Source organism: Prunus avium, chromosome 8 (genome assembly GCF_965620075.1).
Source record: "Prunus avium chromosome 8, drPruAviu1.hap1.1, whole genome shotgun sequence".
Classification (NCBI taxonomy): Eukaryota; Viridiplantae; Streptophyta; class Magnoliopsida; order Rosales; family Rosaceae; genus Prunus; species Prunus avium.
Genome location: NC_142291.1, coordinates 28,143,700 through 28,167,341, shown reverse-complemented (window position 1 = coordinate 28,167,341; position 23,642 = coordinate 28,143,700). Strand labels below are relative to the sequence as shown.

At 37.4% G+C, this 23,642-nt stretch overlaps 3 protein-coding genes across 3 annotated transcripts; all 3 read right to left on the bottom strand.

Annotated features, from left to right (window-relative positions):
* Positions 1–1,604: 1,604 nt before the first annotated feature.
* Positions 1,605–8,204, bottom strand: LOC148292463 (guanine nucleotide-binding protein subunit beta-2). Its single transcript, XM_088246078.1, has 6 exons — positions 7,858–8,204; positions 7,655–7,749; positions 5,018–5,442; positions 4,048–4,405; positions 2,816–2,929; positions 1,605–1,870 (listed from the first exon to the last, which is right to left on the bottom strand). The coding sequence occupies exons 1-6, from the start codon at positions 7,961–7,963 to the stop codon at positions 1,835–1,837; spliced, it is 1,134 nt and encodes a 377-aa protein (XP_088102204.1). The 5' UTR covers positions 7,964–8,204; the 3' UTR covers positions 1,605–1,834.
* Positions 8,205–10,822: 2,618 nt separating this feature from the next.
* On the bottom strand, positions 10,823–14,260 carry LOC110770208 (glucan endo-1,3-beta-glucosidase 7). The gene is made up of 5 exons (XM_021974296.2): positions 14,101–14,260; positions 13,221–13,885; positions 11,793–12,116; positions 11,285–11,594; positions 10,823–11,139 (listed from the first exon to the last, which is right to left on the bottom strand). Exons 1-5 carry the CDS (start codon positions 14,162–14,164, stop codon positions 11,102–11,104), a joined length of 1,401 nt encoding a protein of 466 aa, XP_021829988.2. The 5' UTR covers positions 14,165–14,260; the 3' UTR covers positions 10,823–11,101.
* Positions 14,261–16,118: 1,858 nt separating this feature from the next.
* CAP1 (cyclase associated protein 1) lies at positions 16,119–20,857 on the bottom strand. The gene is made up of 10 exons (XM_021974284.2): positions 20,408–20,857; positions 19,680–19,848; positions 19,525–19,589; positions 19,031–19,346; positions 18,810–18,957; positions 18,603–18,712; positions 18,418–18,473; positions 18,284–18,340; positions 17,931–18,074; positions 16,119–16,664 (listed from the first exon to the last, which is right to left on the bottom strand). Exons 1-10 carry the CDS (start codon positions 20,678–20,680, stop codon positions 16,575–16,577), a joined length of 1,428 nt encoding a protein of 475 aa, XP_021829976.1. The 5' UTR covers positions 20,681–20,857; the 3' UTR covers positions 16,119–16,574.
* Between the last annotated feature and the right edge of the window lie 2,785 nt (positions 20,858–23,642).

The window sequence follows — 23,642 nt, the reverse complement described above, 5'->3', positions numbered from 1 at the left end:
GGTAAATTTTTTGGAATTATGATTTTTTTTGTGAATTTTGAATCTAGAGGTCCCGAGGCTTAGACTAGGTCTATGGCCGAACACAAGAATCGAGCAATGAAGTCCAAGTCGAGAGGTCCCAAATACCGAGTTTTGATAAATAGAGTACATTTGATTTCATGTGTGGTGATGTCAAATTAGTGAATAAAAAAGGTGCACAAAAATCGACTAATATAAAGAAAGAATTGTGACAATGACATGAGCACTAGTATGACACGACCTAGTAAGCACATAGAATAAAATCGACTTAGAGTCAAGTGAGTAATCCCATTTTGACACAGAGTGTTAATCCTAACAATTTGTAAAACTCAAACACTAACCTTGCTCAGCCTTGTTGTCGAAATTGTCGACATTAATTAGAGAGATTCTTCTCCTTAGATGTGGATGACTCATACTCTTATTCTAGATGGAGTGAATGCTTTTGAGTTGTGTGTGTCGGTCTAGGAGGGAGCTCTCTATTTATAAGGATCCCTCAAGATGTCTTGCCCATCAAGAAACAGTAGTAGAACAATGAATCTCAATACATATAGAACTAACAACCCTTTATCTTTATATTTAACTTAAACACTGATTGAAAAATAAAAGCAGCTGGACGAGTACATGTTGAGTTTTTGATCAATACCGAGTCCTAGACAGACAATAAATCATCTTACACAGAGAACACATTTAACTTGTATTATATAAAGAAAAAGGCTCACAATATGTAGGGGTCAATCAATCTGAGCAAGACACAGTTAGAAACGGATGAGTTTTTTTTTTTGTTTTTTTTTTAAACAATTGATTAAATAAGTTAGGTTAGAGTTGAGTATTTTTATCACAAACAAGAAATAACATGACACGAACATGACGCGCTTAAAACAAATTGCCACCAGTACCTCAAAGGATGATCAAACTCAAATGCAAGAGAGCTTGGTCTAACCCAAATCTGCATCCAAAGCGGATTTGTAGTAAAAATGGGTTTTGTACATTTGTGCAAACCATAATTTACAAACCCACGATCAAACAAAACTACTCCACTCCTTTCAACTCCCCTTCAGTTTTCTTTTGGTACGCAACTCTCAGTTCAATTTCCAGCATCCCACTCTACTTGTCTCCATGAGAAATTCGTCTCCTAGTGATTAACATAGAAGTATTAACTGATTAAGCTTCTCAAAATTCTCCCATCCCTACAATATAGTTGTTTCCCATTGTTCCATTTCTTTACAAGGACATGATTGTACATTTTAAAACTACAAAGACGAAATTGTAAACTCAAACAAACTGCAGAAACCAAAATGTATCTCTTCCTAAACGAAATTGGGGCATCCTTTGCGAAATCAATCTCTTCCTAAACGAAATTGGGGCATCCTTTGCAAAATCAATCGAGCCTAAATATCAATTTGCAGCATAGACTCTTTAACACAAAATAACTGCATCAATGTGTAAAAATATACCGGTAGAGAGAACCATACATGGAAGAAGAAAGGGTCATTTACAACATTCTAATGGAAAGCTACATGGTGTGAGATTGATAGCTAGGTAAATATTCAGGCAAAGAGCAGATGAGGTGGTTTCTCACGCCCGAGTTCTCACGAAATGTATATGTATCTTTTGCTCAATATTAAAATTGTCAGTTTTTCCAATGAGTGGGTTACAACAAGCAACACATTAGAGGATTCTAGATTCTCATACCCAGTATCTTCATCAACAACACAGAAAGGTACAAAGGATATACTATGAGAGGCATCAAGAACCGTGGGTCTGAGAGAAGCTGAAATTCAGGATACAAAGAGGAGATGTCTGCTCCCTAATAGGCTTAAATTATTTTCCTATGGCCTCCAAACGCCCATATCTGCAACGTAAACACAAAGCAAAGTCATATTTCATAAAATGAACGACACATGTGGACTGATTGAGAATATAAAGAAGAAACCCAACATAACTACCATAAAAAGGGACCTATAGACATAACAAATAAGACCATACTGATCCAAGAATATTAATGGTCTTACAACGAATGGCAGGGTCTATCAACCCAACAAACAAACATTTATTATAGTCAGATACTCCAATGAATCTAACCCAGAGAAAATTATAGTACTGAAAGAAATTAACTTGTTTTGTAAGGAAATTTATTCCAATTTTCAAGATCAACAAAACTATTTGTTCCATATTTATTGACCACAGCGCTGACCATATCTCTTGCACAGATGACACCCATGGGGGATTGACTTGTATTCTCATGAGAGACGTAATCAACAATGTGGTCCTTAAATGTGGTATTAATCTACCAAAGATTAGATACAATGAACGAAAGATACTGAGTAAACAGATGCAAAGAAAGACACAACCTTAAATGTGGAATTAATCTACCAAGATTAGATACAATGAACGAAAGATACTGAGTAAACAGATGCAAAGAAAGACACAACCCGATAAGAAGGCAAAATTCCAATAACTATAAGCGCTTCAGCTCTATAAAGCATCTTAAAATGCCACACAGAAGTTACTAGTTACTACAACCTCTTCAAGGTTTATGGATCTCAGAGTTCTAGAATAAACTAGAAATTTTTTGGCCCAAGTTACCAAAAGCATTATACATCATAAGTACATCATACACAGAAAAATATTTTTGCAGGTCAATGTGTCTAAAAAGGGTGCTGCTTGCAACAGAAACATCACATTACACTGCCTTACTTTTTCTCTACTTCTGATTGCAGAAAAAAACACATTAAGAAGAAAAAATCAACAAATATTAGTAATTGTTTCCCATGCAGGCAGGCCTTAGGAAAATAACCTTTAAATTTGTATCCCAACTTCCTGTACACAAGGCACTTCCATCAGCTGACAAACCCAAACAGCTAATCTGGGCCTCATGTGAGTTTTGGAGGGATCCCAAGTTCAAAACCACCTGCCACAAAATGAAAGAGCAATTAGAGCCATTCCATTCAACGACATCCCTGACACAAATCCGTAAATATTGATAAAAGGATGGTAGAAAAACAAAATGCAGGATTGATAGGATCAATTTATGACATAGACATTCTAAAAGTATTACACGCATTGGAAGTATGACATTTCATATGGCAGGATTAATTTATGACTTTCGACATTTTAGAAGTATTCCACATTTATTTTTTTTAAATTCGATGCATGACATTTCATATGACGCATCATGGACAATCATAACCGTTCAAGGTGGAAGCCAACCGCTACTCTTTCTACTTTTCACCCTCTAAGGTATTGAAGTACGTTTGCTGAACTAATTTTTTTCTTCAAACTGCATGCAAGGCTATATGTAATTTAGACATTATGATATCTCACAGTATTCTTTTTTTTTTTTTGGACAAAATGATATCTCACAGTATATAGGCAGGGCATGTGGCAATAAACTTAACCCAGAAAATATTGACAAATCTGAGATGTAACTTTTTTAAAGAATAACTATTACAGACAAAAATCTTAACAGTATTTTCACACAAGTAAGAATTATATTCAGATGATCTCAAGTGCTAGAATCTACGAGAAACAGAAATCAAGGGAGAAATAAGAGCTACAGAATATCCTCTACTAAATGGAACCAGTTGAGTAGGTTGACTTATTTCATGAACAGAACACTCTGCTGTGTTTCAGTGTCAACAGAAAAATATGCCCTCGGTCACCCAGCCAACCTTTGATCCTAACTCCAAACTTATTTATCTTTTGTGACCAGAATTCATGTTATGCTTTTATTTACAAGAAATATTTTAGAAATAGAAATTAGTTTATATAACTCAAGTCTAACTTAATATACGAAGAAAATTAATTATAAATCAATTGCATGTAAATGTAAAGTACTGCCCGTTCAAGTAGTTGCCTATATACATGCTGAAGAAAATCCTTATATACTAAACTAGAATATAAAGTACAAGACAACATGATCTAAAAGGCATCAGCAGTAATAATTTCTTAGGAAACAAAGTGCGCTCAATTGATCATGCAAAAGCATATGTAGACATGTGAATCCAACTTTCTTTATATTACAAATACCTTTGCCAATAAAGTATCCCATACATAGCAATCACCGTTTGTGTATCCAGCAAAAAGAAGCCTTCCTGATATTGAGAATGCAATGGTTTTCACAGGCGGGTAGTCATTATCACCATGTTGCTGATGATACACTTGGAGTTGGTGCCCAGTCCTGATGTCAAATAACCTGCAAGTTCCATCATCTGAGCCGGTTCCAAATCTATTTCCATCTGGAAAGAACTTCACCACATTCACATCTCCTTCATGACCAGGAAACGTCCGCACTGCTCGACTTGCAACACGAGTGTCCCACAATCGGGCAGTTGCATCACAAGAACCAGAGACAAACAATCTTGAGTTGCTTTGATTGATGGATACACTGAAAGAATGCAAACAGTGAGGTGAGTGTTACATTTAGAGTACTCATGATAGGAAAGCAAAACCAAAAGGTACGGAGGCAAAATTATGGTTTGTTAAAGATTCTTTTAAACTTATTTATACAGAATAAAAAACCTTCTGTCGGGATTAACTAATGTGCAGATGTACAGGGTCCAATCCTATAATAAACAACAAGAGCTACAAATAAAGGGAAAACCACACTAGCAGCCTTCAATAACGACAATAAAAAAAACTGTACACACAGTTTCTCTCAGTACTAAATAAATTAGAGCAAACAGTTCCATTACATGGTAAAATCAATGGACATGAAAATGGACTGCCCATAACGAACCAGATAATTGCTAAATCACAGAATTTCAGAGCAGATCAATTAAAAGAACAAGTTTTTATGAGTTATAGTTTACAAGTTATTAAGTAGTTTTAATCTCTACTGTTCAGATGCACCAACTTGAAAGACCTTTTTTTTTTTTTGCCTTTTCCATTTGCCTAACAACTCAAGGCTGAAAAGTAAAATATGCAGGTATTCATTGAACACGAACACCCTGATGCAATAGATGTTATATATACAGCCATTTAAAACCACCCGATATACCTCAGTACATCTGCAGTGTGTCCAGACTGAAATTCACCTCCAAAAACTGAAGTCCTGAGTCCAGTAGTAATATCCCACAAAACACATGTTTGATCACCAGATCCAGTAATCAGGTGAGTGTCCTCATCTGGAACATATTGACAGGAGGAAACATAACCCTTATGTCCACTAAGTGTTCTTGATACAGGTAGATTCCCATCCTTGTCACAAAGGGAATTCAGGTTGAAAATAGAGCAAACACTATCAAGACCACCACAAGCAACGGATTGTCCGGTCGGTGAGAAAGCACAAGTCATGACCCATGCACAAGGCAGCTTTATGGCATGAGTCTTCTGGCTTGTTAGTGCATTCCATACTATCAAACGTCCATCTTGAGATGCACTGACAATTCGATTCTTTTCAGAGGTCCAATCTAATGAATAGACCTGCAACAGTAAGTCTTAGTGAGCATAAATCCTATTTAACCTCATCCTCTTAGACGTGGAATCATAGTTATGGTAACTAAATGTAACCTTGGTTTTATTACTTCGGAAGTCCAAAAGTAAAACAAATAAGATTGATTAGCAATTGATAGTCTGTAGTGGTTTAGGACTAGACAAGCACAACACAAGACAGCCATAACTCATAAGCAAAAGCAAAGAGCACAAGAAGTAAATAGAAAATCATATGGATTTTAACACTTCTACTCTGCAGTCTTCAGCTCAATATTTATACAGAGAGTTTCATATCATATTTGCTAATCTGTCAATAGAGAAGTAAATAAATAAATAAAAAGCAATTTTAGAATTAAGGCTTTGTAACTTTGCTGTCTATCGAACTATGATAACTGTCAGAAGGGTTTAATGAAATTATGATACCAAAAACGTGGCAACAAACCTCATCAAATTGACTGAAATCTAAGTAAACTTCCTATTCTATAATCACAATTCTTTATTTGGAAGATTGCAATGACATACACACTTTCTTTCCCATCATCAATAAGATGCATTACAACAAAGAATGGAATAAATTCTAATGCGTTCCTCCATCTTTATAGTTTCTTTAGAAGTATCAAAACAATGCCATCAATAGTCATTATACACCATGGAATGGGATATTGTCTTGCATATTCGTTGTTATACCATCCAACATTATTACATAAGGTCCCAAAATATGGAACCCTAAAAAGAGTTTGGCCCGACTTAAATGGGAAAGTGATGAGCATCTGGTGTAAACTTAAGGATCGTTATGAACAAAAGATTACACAAACAGGGAAAGTAGTTGGAAAGTAGAAGCTGCTTTTTTTACTTGGTGTGACGCAGAAACAGCGGGATAGGGTTTTCCTACTTGCATCCTACAGAAGAAGATTAGAGGAGAGGAAGTGCAGAAGAAAGAGAAAAAACGAACCATACACAGACATAATGTAACATATATTAACTTATTTCCATATCCTTGCTGTATCAGAATCCTAATTTCGGAGATTTGTTCGTATCTTCTTCGGTATCTGATATCTGTATCCGAGCAAAATAGAATCAAAAGTGGTTACCAAATCTACTTGACATAAATCGAAATTGGTGGGTTCTTTCTTAATCTTTCTTCTTCTTTTTTTCCAATAATTTCAAAGTGGGAATCATTAATTTAATTCCTGTATAATTTCCCAAGTTTCGTATATCCAATTTAATTTTATAAATCAAAGTGCCACACTGATTTTTCTCCACTCATTTTCCGTTTCTCTTTCAATCAAAATTTATTAAATAACTTAGTTAGCCACTCAACTCCAGAAAACTATAAAGTAACTTTATCTTTTTGCACCCAAAGAGTTGCTCTCTTACAACTTTAGTTTTCTTAAAGGGGAAATGTTACCCTGCAGCCATGATTTCAAAAGAAAATGAAAGAAGACATGGCTAAATCCAAACGCAACCGGCCATGGGTTCTATTTGAAAGAATTCTTTTTCTTAATTATCTTTTGGAAATGTGGGTGTAGAATGATAAAGTTCTTCGGTTAAGAAATGATGGACGTAGAGAGCTACTCTTTCGGTGTAAATCGAGCTACCCTTTATATAGGCCGTGCAACTTGATTCTTCCTGATCATTATAAGTAATCCTCTTACCTTTGGTCCATTGGTTGGACTTGTCCATCCATAGATTTGGTATATTGTTTTCACTTTCGTTCCTAAGGTATTCCAGACTTAATAATCCTGGAAAATAATTTTTATATTTACCTAAAGTGTCACTGCCTATTAATAATACTTTTGACCACTGTCTTCAATACATTTAACTTACTCCATATCCCTAATCAACCTATCCCCTTTTTTGTTTTGCAAACTTGTAAATGTCTTTTCCCCTCTTTTGTACTTAACTTGCTAAATAAAGCATCTAGTGCTTTTGTGGACATTTTGTTAGGCATGATTTCCCTCTCAAAAAATAGTCGACACTCTCCAAACTTGTCAAACCCCACTAGTACGAAGTTCACATACTCAAAATCTAAAAAAATTAGCTTTTTATTCTGAATAGCACACTTCAAACTACCAATGCCCAACAATTCCATTAACCCATATGAATGTGCATTCAAAAGAAGCTCATTTTTACAACAAACCACACAAGCACAGAAAGCATATGATGTATATGTATTGCGTATATGTATGTGTAAGTATCTTACCTTTCCTGTATGACCTTGCAAGGTTCTACAGCAAACGAGATCGGTGGGGCCAAAAGTGAGTGGAGTCTTCCCCTGAGACTTTGCATACCCAGCGACTGCAAGAATTCACCATCAAAAACCAATTAGATCTCAAACCCCAAAAAGACCAATATAATAATAATATCCATTGATAATTTAGGAAACCACAAACCCACACACCATACCATCTGTGTCGAGCAACGAGGCTCGCTTCTGCTTCAAGCGCTCCCTGAGCGAGTTGACGGTCTCGCTCGCCGCCACGTGGCGCTCTTTGAGCTCCGCGACTGACATTGCTCGGAATTCGAGCTTAGAAGCTGGTCATGGAGCGGAAGTGAAAGAGCTCCTCCGATTCAAAGCGAAATTAGGGTTTTCATTTCTTCTTCTTCTTCAATTTGAGTACGGAGCTCGAACTTGCGAGGAAGTACAGGAAGCTCTCCGTACGTGTAGGTGTGAAAGGTTAAAAGGGAGAAGGTGATGGTTTTGTTGTCTCGCCTCTGAACGAGTCTCTGAGATTGGCAGAGAGAGAGAGTGAGAGCCGTGATGTTAAGAGTTTGGTGACTTGGGCATGGGTCGTGAGGGTAGAAGCGTAATTTCGACTGGCGGCTCGGGGCCCACGTCGGTCCACTTGGCTTTCTTTTTTTGGGGAGGTGTGCTGATGGGAGACACCGTGTGAGTCTCATAGTTCCACAAGTCACAACTCACATGTGAATGCTACTATTATACTTGGATGACGTGTACATTTTTGTTGGGCTGCGCTTAATTTTGGTGTATGAACACTTTTTATTAAAACAAACTTAATCATGAGTTAAGTTTTTTTTAATATATACAAAGCGATATTGAGGGAAGAATGAATCCAACTTTAGAACCTCGGGTGACATTGGTGTGGGATTGAATTGGATTATTTCAATTAAAATGGACATGAGTCTTAATTGCTATTTAGTGCGTTGGGGACTAAACTTATTTAAATTGACAATAATCTAACATATTGTGTTTCACAAATCACACCTAGAGGGATGAGACTCACATGACTGACTTGAATTCAACTCCAATTCAATCAAAGTTTGACCACTAAACAAAGGCCTAATCACTTGAACTATAAGCTCAATGCATCACGAGGTAAGTTTTAGTATTTAGGCCAACGGAGTCTAGCCTGGTGGAAAAGGTTTTTGACTTGCAAACCAGTGATCTTATATTCGAACTCCAATGGCACTTTGACAATATGTGCGTGAGAAAACCCTCCTCCCCTAATATCACTTGGATCAAAAAAAAAAAAAAAGTTTTTGTATTTAGTTCGTGGCAAAAACAACACATTTAGTGTGTGCGCATGAAAGTCAAATGATTTTTTTTTTTCTTTTCATAATTTGGATGTGGGTATTTTTGTTATTTGGGTTCTAATAAAGAGTTTATATGCGGAGCTCCCTTTCTCTTTCCTTTTTGGTCTGTTTTATTTCTCTATTTCTTTTTCCTTTTTTTTATAAATTGCTTTGTCTCATTCTGTTCTGTCCTCATCATGTCAAATTGTTTTCCTTTGATTTCTTTTCAAACATGATTATTTTATTTCCACATTTTACTCTTAAATAAAAAAGAAAAACTAAATATATATATTTAAAAGGATGCATGTGCTATCTATCTTAGGAGATGTAGTAATGTCTAAAAATGAAGCTCTTATTCCTCTGGCACTTCTTCTACTTTCTTGAATTTTCACTATTCATAGCTGATGCAAGTTGAGGCACAGGAAATGCTAGAAATGATCAAACTTCAACTTGGGGTTCATAATCTAATTTTTTGTAATTGAATCATTGCCACCCATGATTTCCATTATCAGCCTTGAAATCTATTGTGATTTCCAGAATTATTGTCGTGGACTTCACTTTTGATCTATCAGATTCATGGTGTTGTTGCTTTGTTCTAAATGCAATTATCTTGTCATTGTGTTTGAGGTCTCATTACAATTACCTCAAATTTCATACACTACATAAACAAAGGGCGGAACTAGGAATTTTTCAACCGGTGAACTAGCTAAATACATGACAATTGCCTCTTCTATATACAGGTTGTTGCTTCTATAAAATAAAAAATAAAAAACAAGATTCTTTATTATGCTACAAATGATGACGTATCACACCATCAATGGTGCAGAAGCTGAGGTTTTGGAGGGGAAACAAAGTTCAGATACTCAGAAGATGAAAATATGCTTAATCCTTACCTTGATGTTGTTGGCATCACAACATTATCTCTTAGGCAAAGGATGGAGCTTTTGATGTTCATTGAAGTGGATCACTCATTTTTGATCCCTTCATTTGGAGAATATATTCTCTGGGATAGCATATTTATAAAAACAGTTTGCATTGAATTTTTAACATGTATATTTCTGGTTTTGTTTGATATGTCACAAGAAGTAATATTCATACTTTTTAAAGCAGAAGAGCCTCAGAAAGACTTCCATTAAATGGGGATATCATTAATTTGCTATCTCCTGTTAGTACTGCTACATTTTCACATTGCAAAACATTATTGATCTGAAATAGCAACACAGTAATATCTCTGTTGCAACTAAGTTTTTCTCCTCTCAATACTTGCATTATCATTTGTATGTGACAATACTTGCATTATCATTTGTATGTGACAATGTCAGGTTGCCATCAATGGAACAATAACAAAAACGCGGCCCACTCTCTTAAAACATGATTGGAGAGTGTGGGGTGCAGGGTATACGACATTTTCTATAGAGACGATATAACCACATGATCATGTTACTTGAACACAAGGGTATATGCGACTGTCAACTGTTAATGCACATTAATGTTTGACGGTATATGTGATTGTCAACTGTTAATGCACATTAATGTTTGACGGTATATGTGATTGTCAACTATTAATGCACATTAATGTTTGACGTATGTTGATTTTGATGCATTTGAAAGCATAGGAGACTGCCTTTTTATTTATTTATTTATTTATTTTGCTGATAGTAGTTCTTGAGTTGGGAAGTATCATTATACCAATGAAGATTCATTTTCATATCAGATTAGAGGTCTGAAATGGATTTTTCTAGCACAAGTATTTGATTACGCTTTGGAATGAAATCCATATCCATAGAGGTTAATGTAAACTTCATAATGAAATCCATATCCATCTGACGACTCTGAGTTATTCACCCTCACCATTCATGTTGCATTTTTATATATTCTTTAAACCCTCACCATTCATGAAGCAGTACATTCACATTCCCAAATATTATACTAGAGTTCTTACAATTAACAGATATCCCAATAAAAACTAGGAATCTTTACAATTAAAGGGCTATATATAATAAATTAACAACCAAAAAAGGCACACCAAGACCTTATTCCCTATATTCCGTTGATTTCTAACCTTAACAAATCCGTCACTAGATATATTAATTTTCTTTGCTTCACCATCATATAGTCATGTATTTCCACCAGGGTAAGTGCAAGCATTATAACCTGCAACCAATTGGAAGACTTAATTTAGAAAATCAAAAGCTCATAATCTTTTAGATTTCTAATCATTCACTTCATAAGGTGTGTCCCCATCATGGGCGAAATGGGCAATTTCATATATGTGCTTCTAAAGGTGAGGAAAACTTACTGGGATTTGAGGATGTGAGAGTTGCTGTCTGTGAGAAATCACAATTTAGTGGAATTGTCCCAACAGTATGATAATACAGATTCATGGCATAGGCAGCATGGGATGCTACGGTGTTCGGGTCAAAACAGGCACCTCCCGGTTGGATTGCACTGCAATCAATGCCGTGGCCACAAGCATAGTCAAGATTTGCCTGCAATTGAGCATCAGAAACGCCAGCTTTGGGCACACACCATGCTGAACTAGGCTTAGGTGAAGGAGTCACTCTTGGTGTCGATGGTGTCAATGGTGTCGACGAAGGTGTGGATGGTGTCTGAGGATATAAATATAAGGGTTAATCATTAAGCATGAAGATTGTAAAAAATAAAATGCCTGCATGTTACCCTGAACCCTAAATAGTTAACCGACAATCTACCTAGCTAATCGCCTAGATTGACAGCCAACCAATATATGTAACATATCAAAATATGCGGTAAGAGACCATTTCCCTAGAAGGTTTTAATGGTGTCACCTGGCTACTCTTTGAGAGACCAACATCATATGTCACGGTTAGATCAGGCTTGTACAGCCCAAATGACCGCTCGGAGGTCCCGCCGGGTTTCAAATCCTCATCATAGAGTGCAAAGATATAAGTCTCGACAGATTTTCCAGGCATCAGTGGAGTTCCAACCTGGGATCTAAGGTGTGCAATCAAATTGCCATTATATGCCCTTGCATTCTCAACACTAGGTCCAACCTCATTGCTATCTCCACGGTATGGCCATCCAGTCTCAGCAATCAAAATCTCAATGTCTTTGAATCCAATTGCATTCAAGGCAGACCGTACGCCATCAACCTGCACATTCAAATTGGGTCATGAATTTGAATGTAAAATCAGTGACTTCAAAATCACAAGGGCCAGCCAAGCCAAACCAAAGCTGTTGAAGCTCTCCAAATTCTAATTTAGTTAGGCAGTCATTATCAATTACATAATCTTTCCTACTGCAAAAGAATCCAACGCATCATCACAATGATTTGAATTTGTAAAGATGACCCAAGAAAACAATGTTGCTAAAGTTTCACTAACATTTTGTCCAAAAAGTAAGAGGTTTGTACTCTATATGGTGGTCCCAAATTAATTTTTTCTTGTCGACGAAACGACATCACTTCCAGATTTTTTTTTCTTTCTTCAAATTCATTCTTAAAAATCCAATCTTAAATTGAAATCATATCATGCATGGACCTATCTAAAATTATTGTGATGGCCAGCCTGTGACCCTGTCACCATGCATTTATGTTAAGGTCACATCAGATAAGTTTCAATGCTCCCATCATTGCACTTAAAAAAGCAAGGACAATAATTCAAAGAATAATATAACTCACACTATGAAAATTTAAAACTAGAATTGAAATGGTTATCAAACAAGCCGTTAAATAAATAGTAGACTCTTTTTCGGTTGGAAATAAAATAGTAGACTTAACAGTAAAGGGATAGTATAGTAGGTATCCATTTTTCTCTCATTTTCCTTTTTAACAATTTAGATACTAAACCTAACCGTTATTTTTAATATAATTGATAGTCTAAATTAAACGTAGTAAAATACATTTTTCTCTCATTTCCTTTTCAACCAATCCTATCCTTTTACGTGTCCAATTTTCTAGGGTAGAGAAGGAATGGAAGGTACTAGAGACCAGAGAGAGGGATACGGGTCATGGTTGCAAGGACTAGAACGGCCACAGAGGAGCAACGCCCCTTAAGAGCCTTAAATTCCTACGTCAATGTCGTGAACTCATAACGTATGAGTCGTATAAAATGACGCAAAGACCAACCGTATACGATTGTCCGTTGACGATTTGACTCACAGGTCAATGTTTCAAAACGGGTTGGGCCCACGCCAATTCACCAAAAAAGCCTAGACCCGACCCACCCGTGAGAACTAGAGAAAAAAAAGCTACTCACCTGAGCATCGAACATGTTCATGTACTTGATCCCGGTCCCCGCGTCGACTCGTCCCGCGTTAGGCTGGAACAAGCAAAACGCCAGCGTTTCGGGCCTCGGGTCGCTCTGGTACGCGAAAAACGGGTACGGGTTGACCGCGAACGGCGACCCATTGTCCCTCTGGAAGGCGAGGAGCCCCTTGAGGACGTCCTGCAATCCCGGGTTGAACCGACCAGACGAGGGCGGGTCGGACTGGGCCAGCAAGGTCATGGCGTGGACCGTGGAGACACGGACCTTGCCGCCGAGGGACGCGGCGGAGAGGGCAGATTGGACATTTCGCATGGCGGGGAGGAGCTGCGAGATGAGGCCCTGGTCGTTGGAGAAGAGGACCTCGTTGCCGACGTTGATGAGGTCGATGTTGCTGGCCGGGTAGAAGGCGAGGACATTCGAGTTGACCCACTGAGCCGCCGCGTTCGGATCGGAGGCGAGCGCCGGGATGTCGCCGTTGGATGCGCCGATAGCTATTGCGATTCCGGTGCCAGCGAGGGCCTTGATGATGGCCGGGTCGGCGCCGTAGAGCCGGACGCGCTTGATGGCGGTGGACTGGAGAAGCTTCGCCGTGGCCGCCGGAGGAGGGAGGTTGTCGGCGACTTGGCCGTAATTGACGCCGATGAAAGACTGCGAAGCTGCAATTAGCAAAAGAGAGAGCAGAGAGTCGTTAGATGAAACGGTGCGTTTCGGTGGTTTTACGATTTACGAGGTAACAGAAACAGAAAGTTTGATGGAGCTGAACAGTGCTATTAATTCAGTTATGGAAAATTTAAAGGTTTGTTTCTTTTTCCGGGACAGTGTTAACTTTTTTTTAGAATTTTCAGGGAAAGTTTTGGGAGGAAGTGATTACCTGCAGAATAGAAAGCGGTGAATAGGAGGGAGAGGAAGATGGGGAGGTGTGAAAGCGATGCCATGATCTGTTTGATTTGAAGCTCTGCTGCTTGTGCAGAGTGTGGAAGACAATGCAGGAATTTATAAGGCAACGTCAGACCCCCAAAAAAGAAAAAAAACAATTTAAGTTTGTAAACAAAGGATAAGGTAACGGTAAGAAGGTGAGATTTATTAGAGAGAGAGAGAGAATGAGAGTGAATTTTCAACTAGCTTAGCTGGACAGGACTTGGAGTTCTGGACTGGAGTGAACTCGTGGGGAGAGGACCCACGTGTCTCTCAAACTTCTTTTTTGGAGTATTTTTCTTACAAATGGCGGTGAGTCACCATCACGTTAATTGCAGTAAGATTAGTGAAATTCATCTAACGGTAAATTTAATTTTCCTCACCAATTACTATGGTATAGTGAGCGAAAATGTTGTCGTTCATGTAACGCCAAGGCCAAAATTTCACTTCTCTGTACTCTAATGATTAGTGACATAACATACTTTCTTCCTTCTTCAATATTTGGAAATATATGTTTATCATATTAACTTTTAACATCACCATAAAGAGCTATTCACGCCTAAATATCGAATTCATCACAAAGATATAGTTTTTCCGAATTCACGTGAGTCGATTATGAAACCTACTTTAAGTAGGGATAAATAACACTAGACTAACAACTGATAATTAGTTCACAATTACATAATATACTTGTTTGTAGTAAATTAGAAATTGTGTTGATAGACATTTCATCCTTCTTCTAGGGTTGAAGGTTTGGAATTGATCAATCATTCAGTAGTGATTATATATAATTGACCTTTCTTCCACAATCGCTCAACGTCACATTGGATTTGGTCATGCTAAGTAAACTAGTCACACTATATAAACTTTAAGAATTCGACATCTGAGTCGAATGGGTACGTTCCACATCACTCAGATTGGTCATACTTAGACAGTCGACCCAATCATGAACTTCCACGTGGCAACATCCATATGTATAATAATAAAAAATAAAAAAGAAAAGAAATGTTCAAAGCTAGGATGGAGCCCGACATGGTTGCGTTCGCTGCCATTAATCTTTTCCTTAGCGAATCTCATCAGCATCAGCAACACCTACCTACCGCGTGTGGAAACTTAGAATTCAAAAGCAATGGGAAAAGGGGACTATTTGCTTAAAAAAAGTATTCCTTTACCCTTTTTTTTTGCAACGAAATTGTGTTGTGGAAAAGAGCTGAAAGAAAAACTTGTCCGAGGGGAAAGTACAGAATGAGTGAAAACTGTAAATTCGTGGCAAGTTACCCTTTTAATAATCTCTAGATTCAAGTCAACAGAAATAATGAAAACTCTTGAGGTTTTGGTGAATGATAATTTTATGAAATGGAAGGATGATGGAAAGTACCAGTGGGCCAACCGTACTACAAAGTTGGGGGTTGATTGGAGAAGACTTGGAGAAGACTTGGTGAGTGACTTTGAGGCTGGACGGTGAGTAAATATGCTGAGGAAATGTGGTAGCGATAGCGAAGAGACTTGGGGCCCTCGTGCTGATTATTACGCGGATGGAAGGATTATGAGGGGAAGAACTTGGATGAAATGAGGATGCCCTTGTTCCTTTGTCTCTCATCACGCAACTCCCCCCTTCCAGGCAAGTTTTTCTTGCGTGTAAAGAGGCCTAATTAAGAAGCTGGGCCATGAGACTGCTAATGGCTGTTCATTGTTTTGGCAGAGACACTAGGATAAGGGGTTATAGCGAGGAGTCCTTAATAGCCGTTTGATCCAATGCAAAGTCATTATTAAATTGTTGGATTGAACACCTCATTAAAACCCCATTGTACTGGTTGTATAAACAATTCCAGCCACGTAACAAATGCGGTTAACATTTAACAAGGATTCAACAGTTTCACATTTGCTTAACATGTTTTCTTCTACCTGGACGAGCTTTTAGCTTTTATCAGACACCTCTTGACTTTACAAATACAAATTTTTACAGTCCAACCATAAATTTAACCCCCTTCAGTAAAATAACAAATTCCGAGCCAAAAAATGTTCCATCTTTAACACATCACTTCTATGTCAAGATAATGTAGAAGATGACTACAAGCATATAATCAAGAACAAATTTTGAAATTACAAGCGCACAAATGCTCACTCCAGCTCACTCGCAGATGCAAAAACATCGCTACAACACTCATCTAGAAACAAACTTTTGAAAAATCATGCAAAAGACTCGTTGTTTACGAGACATGCAAAAGAATCCCCTGGTTTGATAGGCCAACAAAAAACCAGTGAGACTGATAAGAGCTTAACCAGCAAGGCTGTGAATGTGTCACCCTTATATACTGAAAGCAATGGTAGTAAAGGAGAAAATAGAAAGAAGCCACCCCTCAACCCATTCAAGTAAATGATTAAAATAAAAGATATGCAAGCACTTAATCAGCAACCGAAGAGTCCAAATTACCCTCCTGCTGAGTGAGAGACTGGGGTAGTTTCAAACCGACCATCCTTAAACACATGAATAAACTGTTCTGGCAAAGCATGCTCCGCCTGCAATATTAAAGATGTAAATGGTAAGCCCTAAACCCTGAGCTCAAGAAACCAACATACTAATTACTTCTCACTTCTTATTTTGATCAGAAAATATACATTTCCCATTTAATGCAGAAAATTTAACAAGGAAACTAACGGTTAGAAACTACATGCAATCCCTCATTGTCATGAAACTGAAATGATTTATATTTTTTTATATTTTTTATATTTTTTTGGTAACCCATAATTGTTAAGGAAATAAGACCATTATATGATACTCCAAATTAATATAGGTAGAAAGTGGAAATATAGTTGATTGGAATAAAAAAGAAGTATCAGCTATATGGGGCCAAAGTAGGAAATAAAGATCCTAATACATTGGAGTATGTCCCCATAAGCTAATGGTATATTAGTACCTCAAAATATCACGGTGAATTACTACGTACCTACAAAAACTAAATTATGTAGGTACCATATAATAAAAGGACTTCTTCGGGCTCTTTCACATACAAGCATGTAGATATATATCATATATTGCAAGACAATAATGCAGTCCAACTAAAAGCATACAGTATTCCTACCATTAAACACAGCATACAGTATTCCTACCATTAAACACGTGAACCCACCATTGTGGTAGACTAGTTATTTCTTAATTTTTAAGAACTTTTTATAAAATAAAATAAAAGACATTTTAAGAACACATTCAGAAACATGGACTTCAAGCCTAACCCTAAAATCCCACCTTCCACCTAACTACAGGCCAGTCACCAGAAAGTTTATAACACAGGGAAATTCACTTTGAAGAACAGATACTTGATATGGCCAGCATCCATATGAGAGATAAAAACACTCTCAGGCAACTACCAGATGGAAGCTCAACTTCAACCATCAGAGTATATCACCACTACTTAGATGCATATTAAGAAAGCTATCTACCAATGAGAGGAAAAGACAAGACTCTTGTACGCTCTACCATTTCTCAGCAATTAAATATGCAACTTAAATTTCAAGCAACACTGGATATAACAAGGGTAACACATTTAGTAATAAAGTAACACAACAATTTAGCCAAGCTTTCAGTCAAAATAAAATGTGTAGCATTTGTACAGATTTCTAGATATATTCCCCAGCTTGCTAGGTTTAGGAAGTCAAAGAACCATCTAGATTCTAAACCACTAGCTTGCATTCCAAGATAACTTTAAGTCCCAGGGAAGAACAAACAATGAAGTCTTCGAAAATGTCAAACAAATACATTAGAATAGAATAAACATGGAAACATACCCAATCACCATCAGGTCCAGAAGCAGGTACTAATATATTGACCTCACTTGACTTAGCAGTAGTTATAGATGCCCCCAGAGCATCTTTGCTTAAGTAAAATTGGCAGCCAGCTGTGTTGTCCACTGAAACTGTAGGAGCCGAGCCCTAAAATAGCAATAAAGATAGTGCATATAACAAAGATTACAAGATGGTTTTATATATATCATCACATACGAAACAACTGAATGGTGATATTTGGGATGACAACGCTACAAACATTCAATTTTGATGTCCAAAAATTATGATGGCAACATTGGAAACATCCAATTTCATGTCATAGAACCATTAAAACTTTTCATGGGAATAATTGGTACCTGGCATTGCACCTCAACACGGTTGCAATTTACGATCTCACAAGCAGCCACAACATCCTGTGTTCACAAGAGAACAGAAAAATCAGCCTAGATACATCAATATGTATTGCTTCCATTACTAATCTCACACTAACCGTAAATAAGATTCCCATCTTAGTGCATTTGTCAATTGTAATGTTGTTTACTTTCCCTGCAAATTGGGCAAACAATTTTTAGTACTTGTGTAGAACATGAATCTATAAAGTTTGTATTGAAACACAACTTGACTTTCAATGTATTTATACAATTCGGAATAAAGTTTGTCATATAGTTAAATTACCTTGAATTTGCACAACAGAGTCTTTGCATCCAAAAATATAAACAGACTGTTTCGAATCACAGTCACTAATAACCAAATCTTTCTTTCCAATCTGATTCTCAACAGCCCACCTGCCCAAGCCATAAAAATGATAAAAAACAAAATTACATACTGGAATAAATCCCTCATATGTAGTTTAACCATGGTAGAATGATCATGCTTACTCACTTGCGACCCATTTGGAGCTCAAGCTTTGGTGGTCCTGCTTTAGAAAAAGAAGGTGAACTGGTACGACTTTCTTTTTCATGGGTACCAACGATGCCAGTTCTGTCGGCCCGATTCTTTGTCTTCATATCATCTGTTACCTTTCTCAGACCTAGGGAGCAAGAAAACCAAATCACATCCCTCAAACATTAACTTAAAATTTTAATTAAAAGAAAAGAAATTACCTGTAGTCACAGGCTTGCCGGAATTAATCTCTTGGAAAACAGCTGCCATCCCTTCTTTAGGGCGTGATGATGAAGCCTGAGAAGTTTCGGAACTGAAAAGTGATGCTGATGGAGGAGGTGGAGGAGCAGGGGCACCTGCTGCAGGAGCTTTTGGTTTTGATGGAGCAGCACTGACAGCTTTGCCAGTTGAACTCCAAACTGGACCCAATGGATAGAAACTCTTAACATAATCTCTTAAACCAGGCAAATATAGTTCCTTGAGAGCTTTGGCCCACTCTAAATGATTTGGGTCTTTGGTTTTATACTCAACAAGAATCTGTATTTTACGAATCACAGAGTCAGCACCTACTCACTGGAAAACTTTACTTTGATGCAATCATTACATGATTGGAGATAATTGATAAATGCTGCAAGAGAAATGATATGTGCAATTAGAGCATGTGATTCTATTCTTTTCATGCAAATTACCAGATTCTCACAGATATGCATAGTACCTTGTTGTTGTAAAATTCAGCCATCTGCCAACTTTCTTCGACATGTGCGATAGGCATGCTCATACCTTGAAAAGGCAAAAGCATAATAAGTGATTGGAAAAATGAATGAGTTCATCTGCTTCTAACACAACTTAGAAATCATTTATTTTGCTTACCACATTCTTTCCCTGTATAGGCAATCCAAGCCAAAGCTGAGAGACTGTCAACAGCACTCTTCAAGTGGTTGAAAAAATCAGACCGCCTCCCTTCTGTCAGTGCATTTGCCTTTGTGATAACCTCATGCAGGGGCTTCAGAAATTCAGCCAACCCTGCATTGTCAGGTTTCTGCACAACAACGAGCATTCCCATTGAACATAATGAATTTCATTTCACAAGGAAAAGAACAAGATAGAAAACATTTAAAGTAGATAAGCTCACACTCCTTGCTACTACTAACATTCACAATATCCAAAGAATTGTAACATTAATCATTCGAGTCGCCCCAAAAGTCAGCAACACCAAAGTCTGAACAGGAAAATTGATTGTTGCCCAACTATGTTATTGCTACTATAATCCAAATATCGTATTTTCTTTTCCCCATCAACTGCTCACCAAGATGAAATGAACACGCACCAATCCGATCCAAACCCAACAAGATAGCACATTCCTTTCATGGTCCTTTACATAATCGTTTACGACCCAGTCAATATTTAACATCAAGCACACGTTTTTTAAAATCCAATCAACATTTCATAATCAAAACATAAACCTCGTCGAATCTTTATACTAACCAAACAATCCATAAGTAAATCTAAAAATTCAGCACCCAAAAAAAAAAACACATAAATTCACACTCAAAACTACTAGCTCAAAGAAAGCATTACGATTTATGAGCGAGACTGACCTTTGTTTGCTTCACCTGAATCAGCAGGTCCTTCTGAACAGCAAAAGCCTGCTGGAGAACCTTGGTGACGTCCAGGATCAGTCCCCCAATCTTCTCGGCCGCGGCAGAAACCCTACCCAGATACTGCCGAATCAGATCCTCATAGGCCAAAATCGACGGGTCCAGCGGCCCGTCGTCGCCACTCGCCGCCGCAGACGCCGCACCGCCCGACAGCGACAGCGACTCTAGGCGCGCCACAGCCGATTCCAGCCTCATTATAAGCTTCTCCTCCATAGCCGCAAGCTCAAACTCTCTGCGTGTCTTCTCTGTCTTTGTCTCTCTCTACAGTTAGATTAGATCTGGTGTGGCCGTTAATTAGTAGAGAAATGACTTCCTTCGCTTTTTTCTTTTTTTTTTCCTTTTATGTTTTTAATATTTGGGATTTTTTTTTTTTTGGACACCGAAAGGTGAAAGGGGAATTTTGATTTGGCGGGTGTTAATCTGAGTCTTCTCGCACGGTTTTTGGGGTTTGGCCTTAGGAGACGTGGGGACACGTGGAGGACAGAGAGCGAATCTTGGCTGTTCGTGCGTTGTTCAACACCTTGCCTGAAAGTAATTAATTTGTGCTAACTCAAATTATTATTTTTAATTTGTGGGATATCATCAGACAAAAACAACAAATTTCTGAGGGACAGTGTAAGGTGGGACCCTTCAAATTTATCTGGTCTCATTCTCTCATTTTATTTTATTTATAAATTTTTAATAGTTTCATTTTATTGTAGTGTTACCAGCACGGCAGACTAGTATCACAAATTATATATTGCCCAATCATGACGATTGACTAGAATAAAACTAGTATGTAAATGGCATCCAAAAACATAATGTACAGTAAAAAAGTTACTATTTATCGTCATGAATTCATACTCTCTAATTTTCGTATTAAAAAAATAACATAACCTATCAAATTATATAATAAAAAATATTATTAATATTGATTGAAATATATAACTCAAAAAAAAAAAAAATTACATCAATTAAATAATACAAATTTACTTATGTAGTTCCACTCGAGTTGAAACCCCTTCTATATACATTAGTGTAGTTTAAGAAAAAATGACCTAATACATTGTTTTTATACCGTCCTTCAAGTGGACCGGATGAGTCATAATAGTAATTAACCAGAGATGAGAGGGTTTGGATAGCCCTCCTCAGTGGTGGACGCACATTGGGACAAGAGGGGTCACATGATCCCTTGTGATGTCGGAAATCTGGCAGTGGACTCCACCGGCGACCCCTTGGCCGTTTTCTGAGCAACCCCTTATGTGCACATAAGCAGGGACGAACCCAGGATTTCAAATTAGGGTGGGCTAAATTTACCTTGGGTACAAGCTTTGAATGGAGGAACATAATCAATGGGATCGATGTATACAAATTTCCAATTTTTTTAAAAACACAAAACCTATATTAATTAACCAAAACTAAAACTCACACTAACCAACAAAAGAAATAAACTCATACTAATTAAACAATTACAAATGTAGAAGTTATTTTTTTTCTTTCCAAAAATGTAGAAATTTTTAGGATTAAAGTTTTATGGCGTAAACACATGAATGATTACAATTTAAAATATATTGGAATTTTAGGGGACTATAAGGGGCTGACCTACTGTCATTTGTTTATTTTTAATTACAAAATCTGTACAATCAAATGTTTTGGCCAAGCCGAAAAAGAAAAAATTACATAGAATTTTTTTAAATAAAAAATTGTAAATCCCTAATTGATACTTCATAAACTCTAAAAAGTCCCCAAATTTCAACATCAACAAATTAAGACAATAAAAGAAGATTAATAATTGAAGATTAATTTGGTTTGCTTTAATTAAGCATTGAAGGGCATTGTTGATTGGCGTGTAGCAGGGATGATTGGCTCTTTCTTAATGTTTTTTTATTTCTCCCCTTGCATTAGCAAAGGGATGTTTTCTGCGCAAGAGGGTGTGTGGGATTTGCTTGGGTAGGCTGGGAGTATTGCTATAGGCTAAAACAAATCAAGACACCTGGGCTATAGCCCAAGTTAGCCTGGGAATGGGTCCGTCCCTGCACATAAGGTGCTCGATGAAAGTCCGATGTGGGCTTGCCTTGCACAGCTCTCTAAACTTCTTCCAGATGCATTTGCTCTACTCTAGCAGCACCACAACTAGGATTGAATAAATGTACTATCTTTATGCTTTTTAGTATTATTTTTTTCAAAAAAAGAAAATTTGAGGTAATGACAATTTAGTATCCTGTAGTTATACTCTTAAGACATACTAGCCTCTCTGCATGCGCTTCCGCGCCTGCGAGAGGCTTTTTAAAAGAAAAAATTAAATTTATTTTAGAATTAAAACAGATAATGGGTAGTTGTGTTCCATAAAAAGAGGATCCATTATCTGATTTTTCTTTTAAATTAAATTTTTTTTAATATGAAAAAGTGTAAATTTACAATATTATCCTCATTTAATTAATAATTTCAATTCTTAATGTTTGCATTAATCAAGGGCATTTTTTGGTATTTTCAATGTTTCACCATTCTCTGCCTTTTGCTTTATATATATAGATTAGTCCCTACCTTTTTTATTTTTACAATTAGATATTCCGATTTTTTAAATTTGTTGCATGTCATTAAAATAACTGTTAAAAAATCTGTCAAGCAATGATGTGGCGCATGTGAAAACCCACTTTTTTGTTTAATTAAAATAGAATATTATTAAAAAACTATAATTAAATGTAATAAATAATTATTAAATATCACAAAAACCGAAAAAAACCAAAAACTTCATCGCTCTCTCTCTCTGCAACTCTTTCTCTGGGGAAAATCGCTCAAACTCCATTGTCGCTGCCCAGCTCCTCCCGACGCCCAAATCCGTCGAGTCATATCTCTCTCTTTCACCAAGCCCCTAGCATGAGGACGGCGGCGATTCTGATGAGGCCGGTTCCGGAGCCGAGCAAGAGGATTTTGAGAGGTCGGCGACGCGAGTCCAAGGCCGTGAGAGTGGGGCCGAGTGGGTCGCTGCTAGGGTTCGGGGGTGGTCGAGGAGAGTGAGGAGCGTGGTGGGCGCTGGTTAGAGCCGGCTAGCCTTCCTGGCTATGAATGCTGTGATTTCAATATGTTTCAATGTCCACTTCAGAGTCAGTGTAAGAGAGAAGGATGGATTTGGGCACTGGCCATGGCGGATTTAGGCGCTGTCCATGGCGGATTTAGGCACTGTCCACGTCGGATC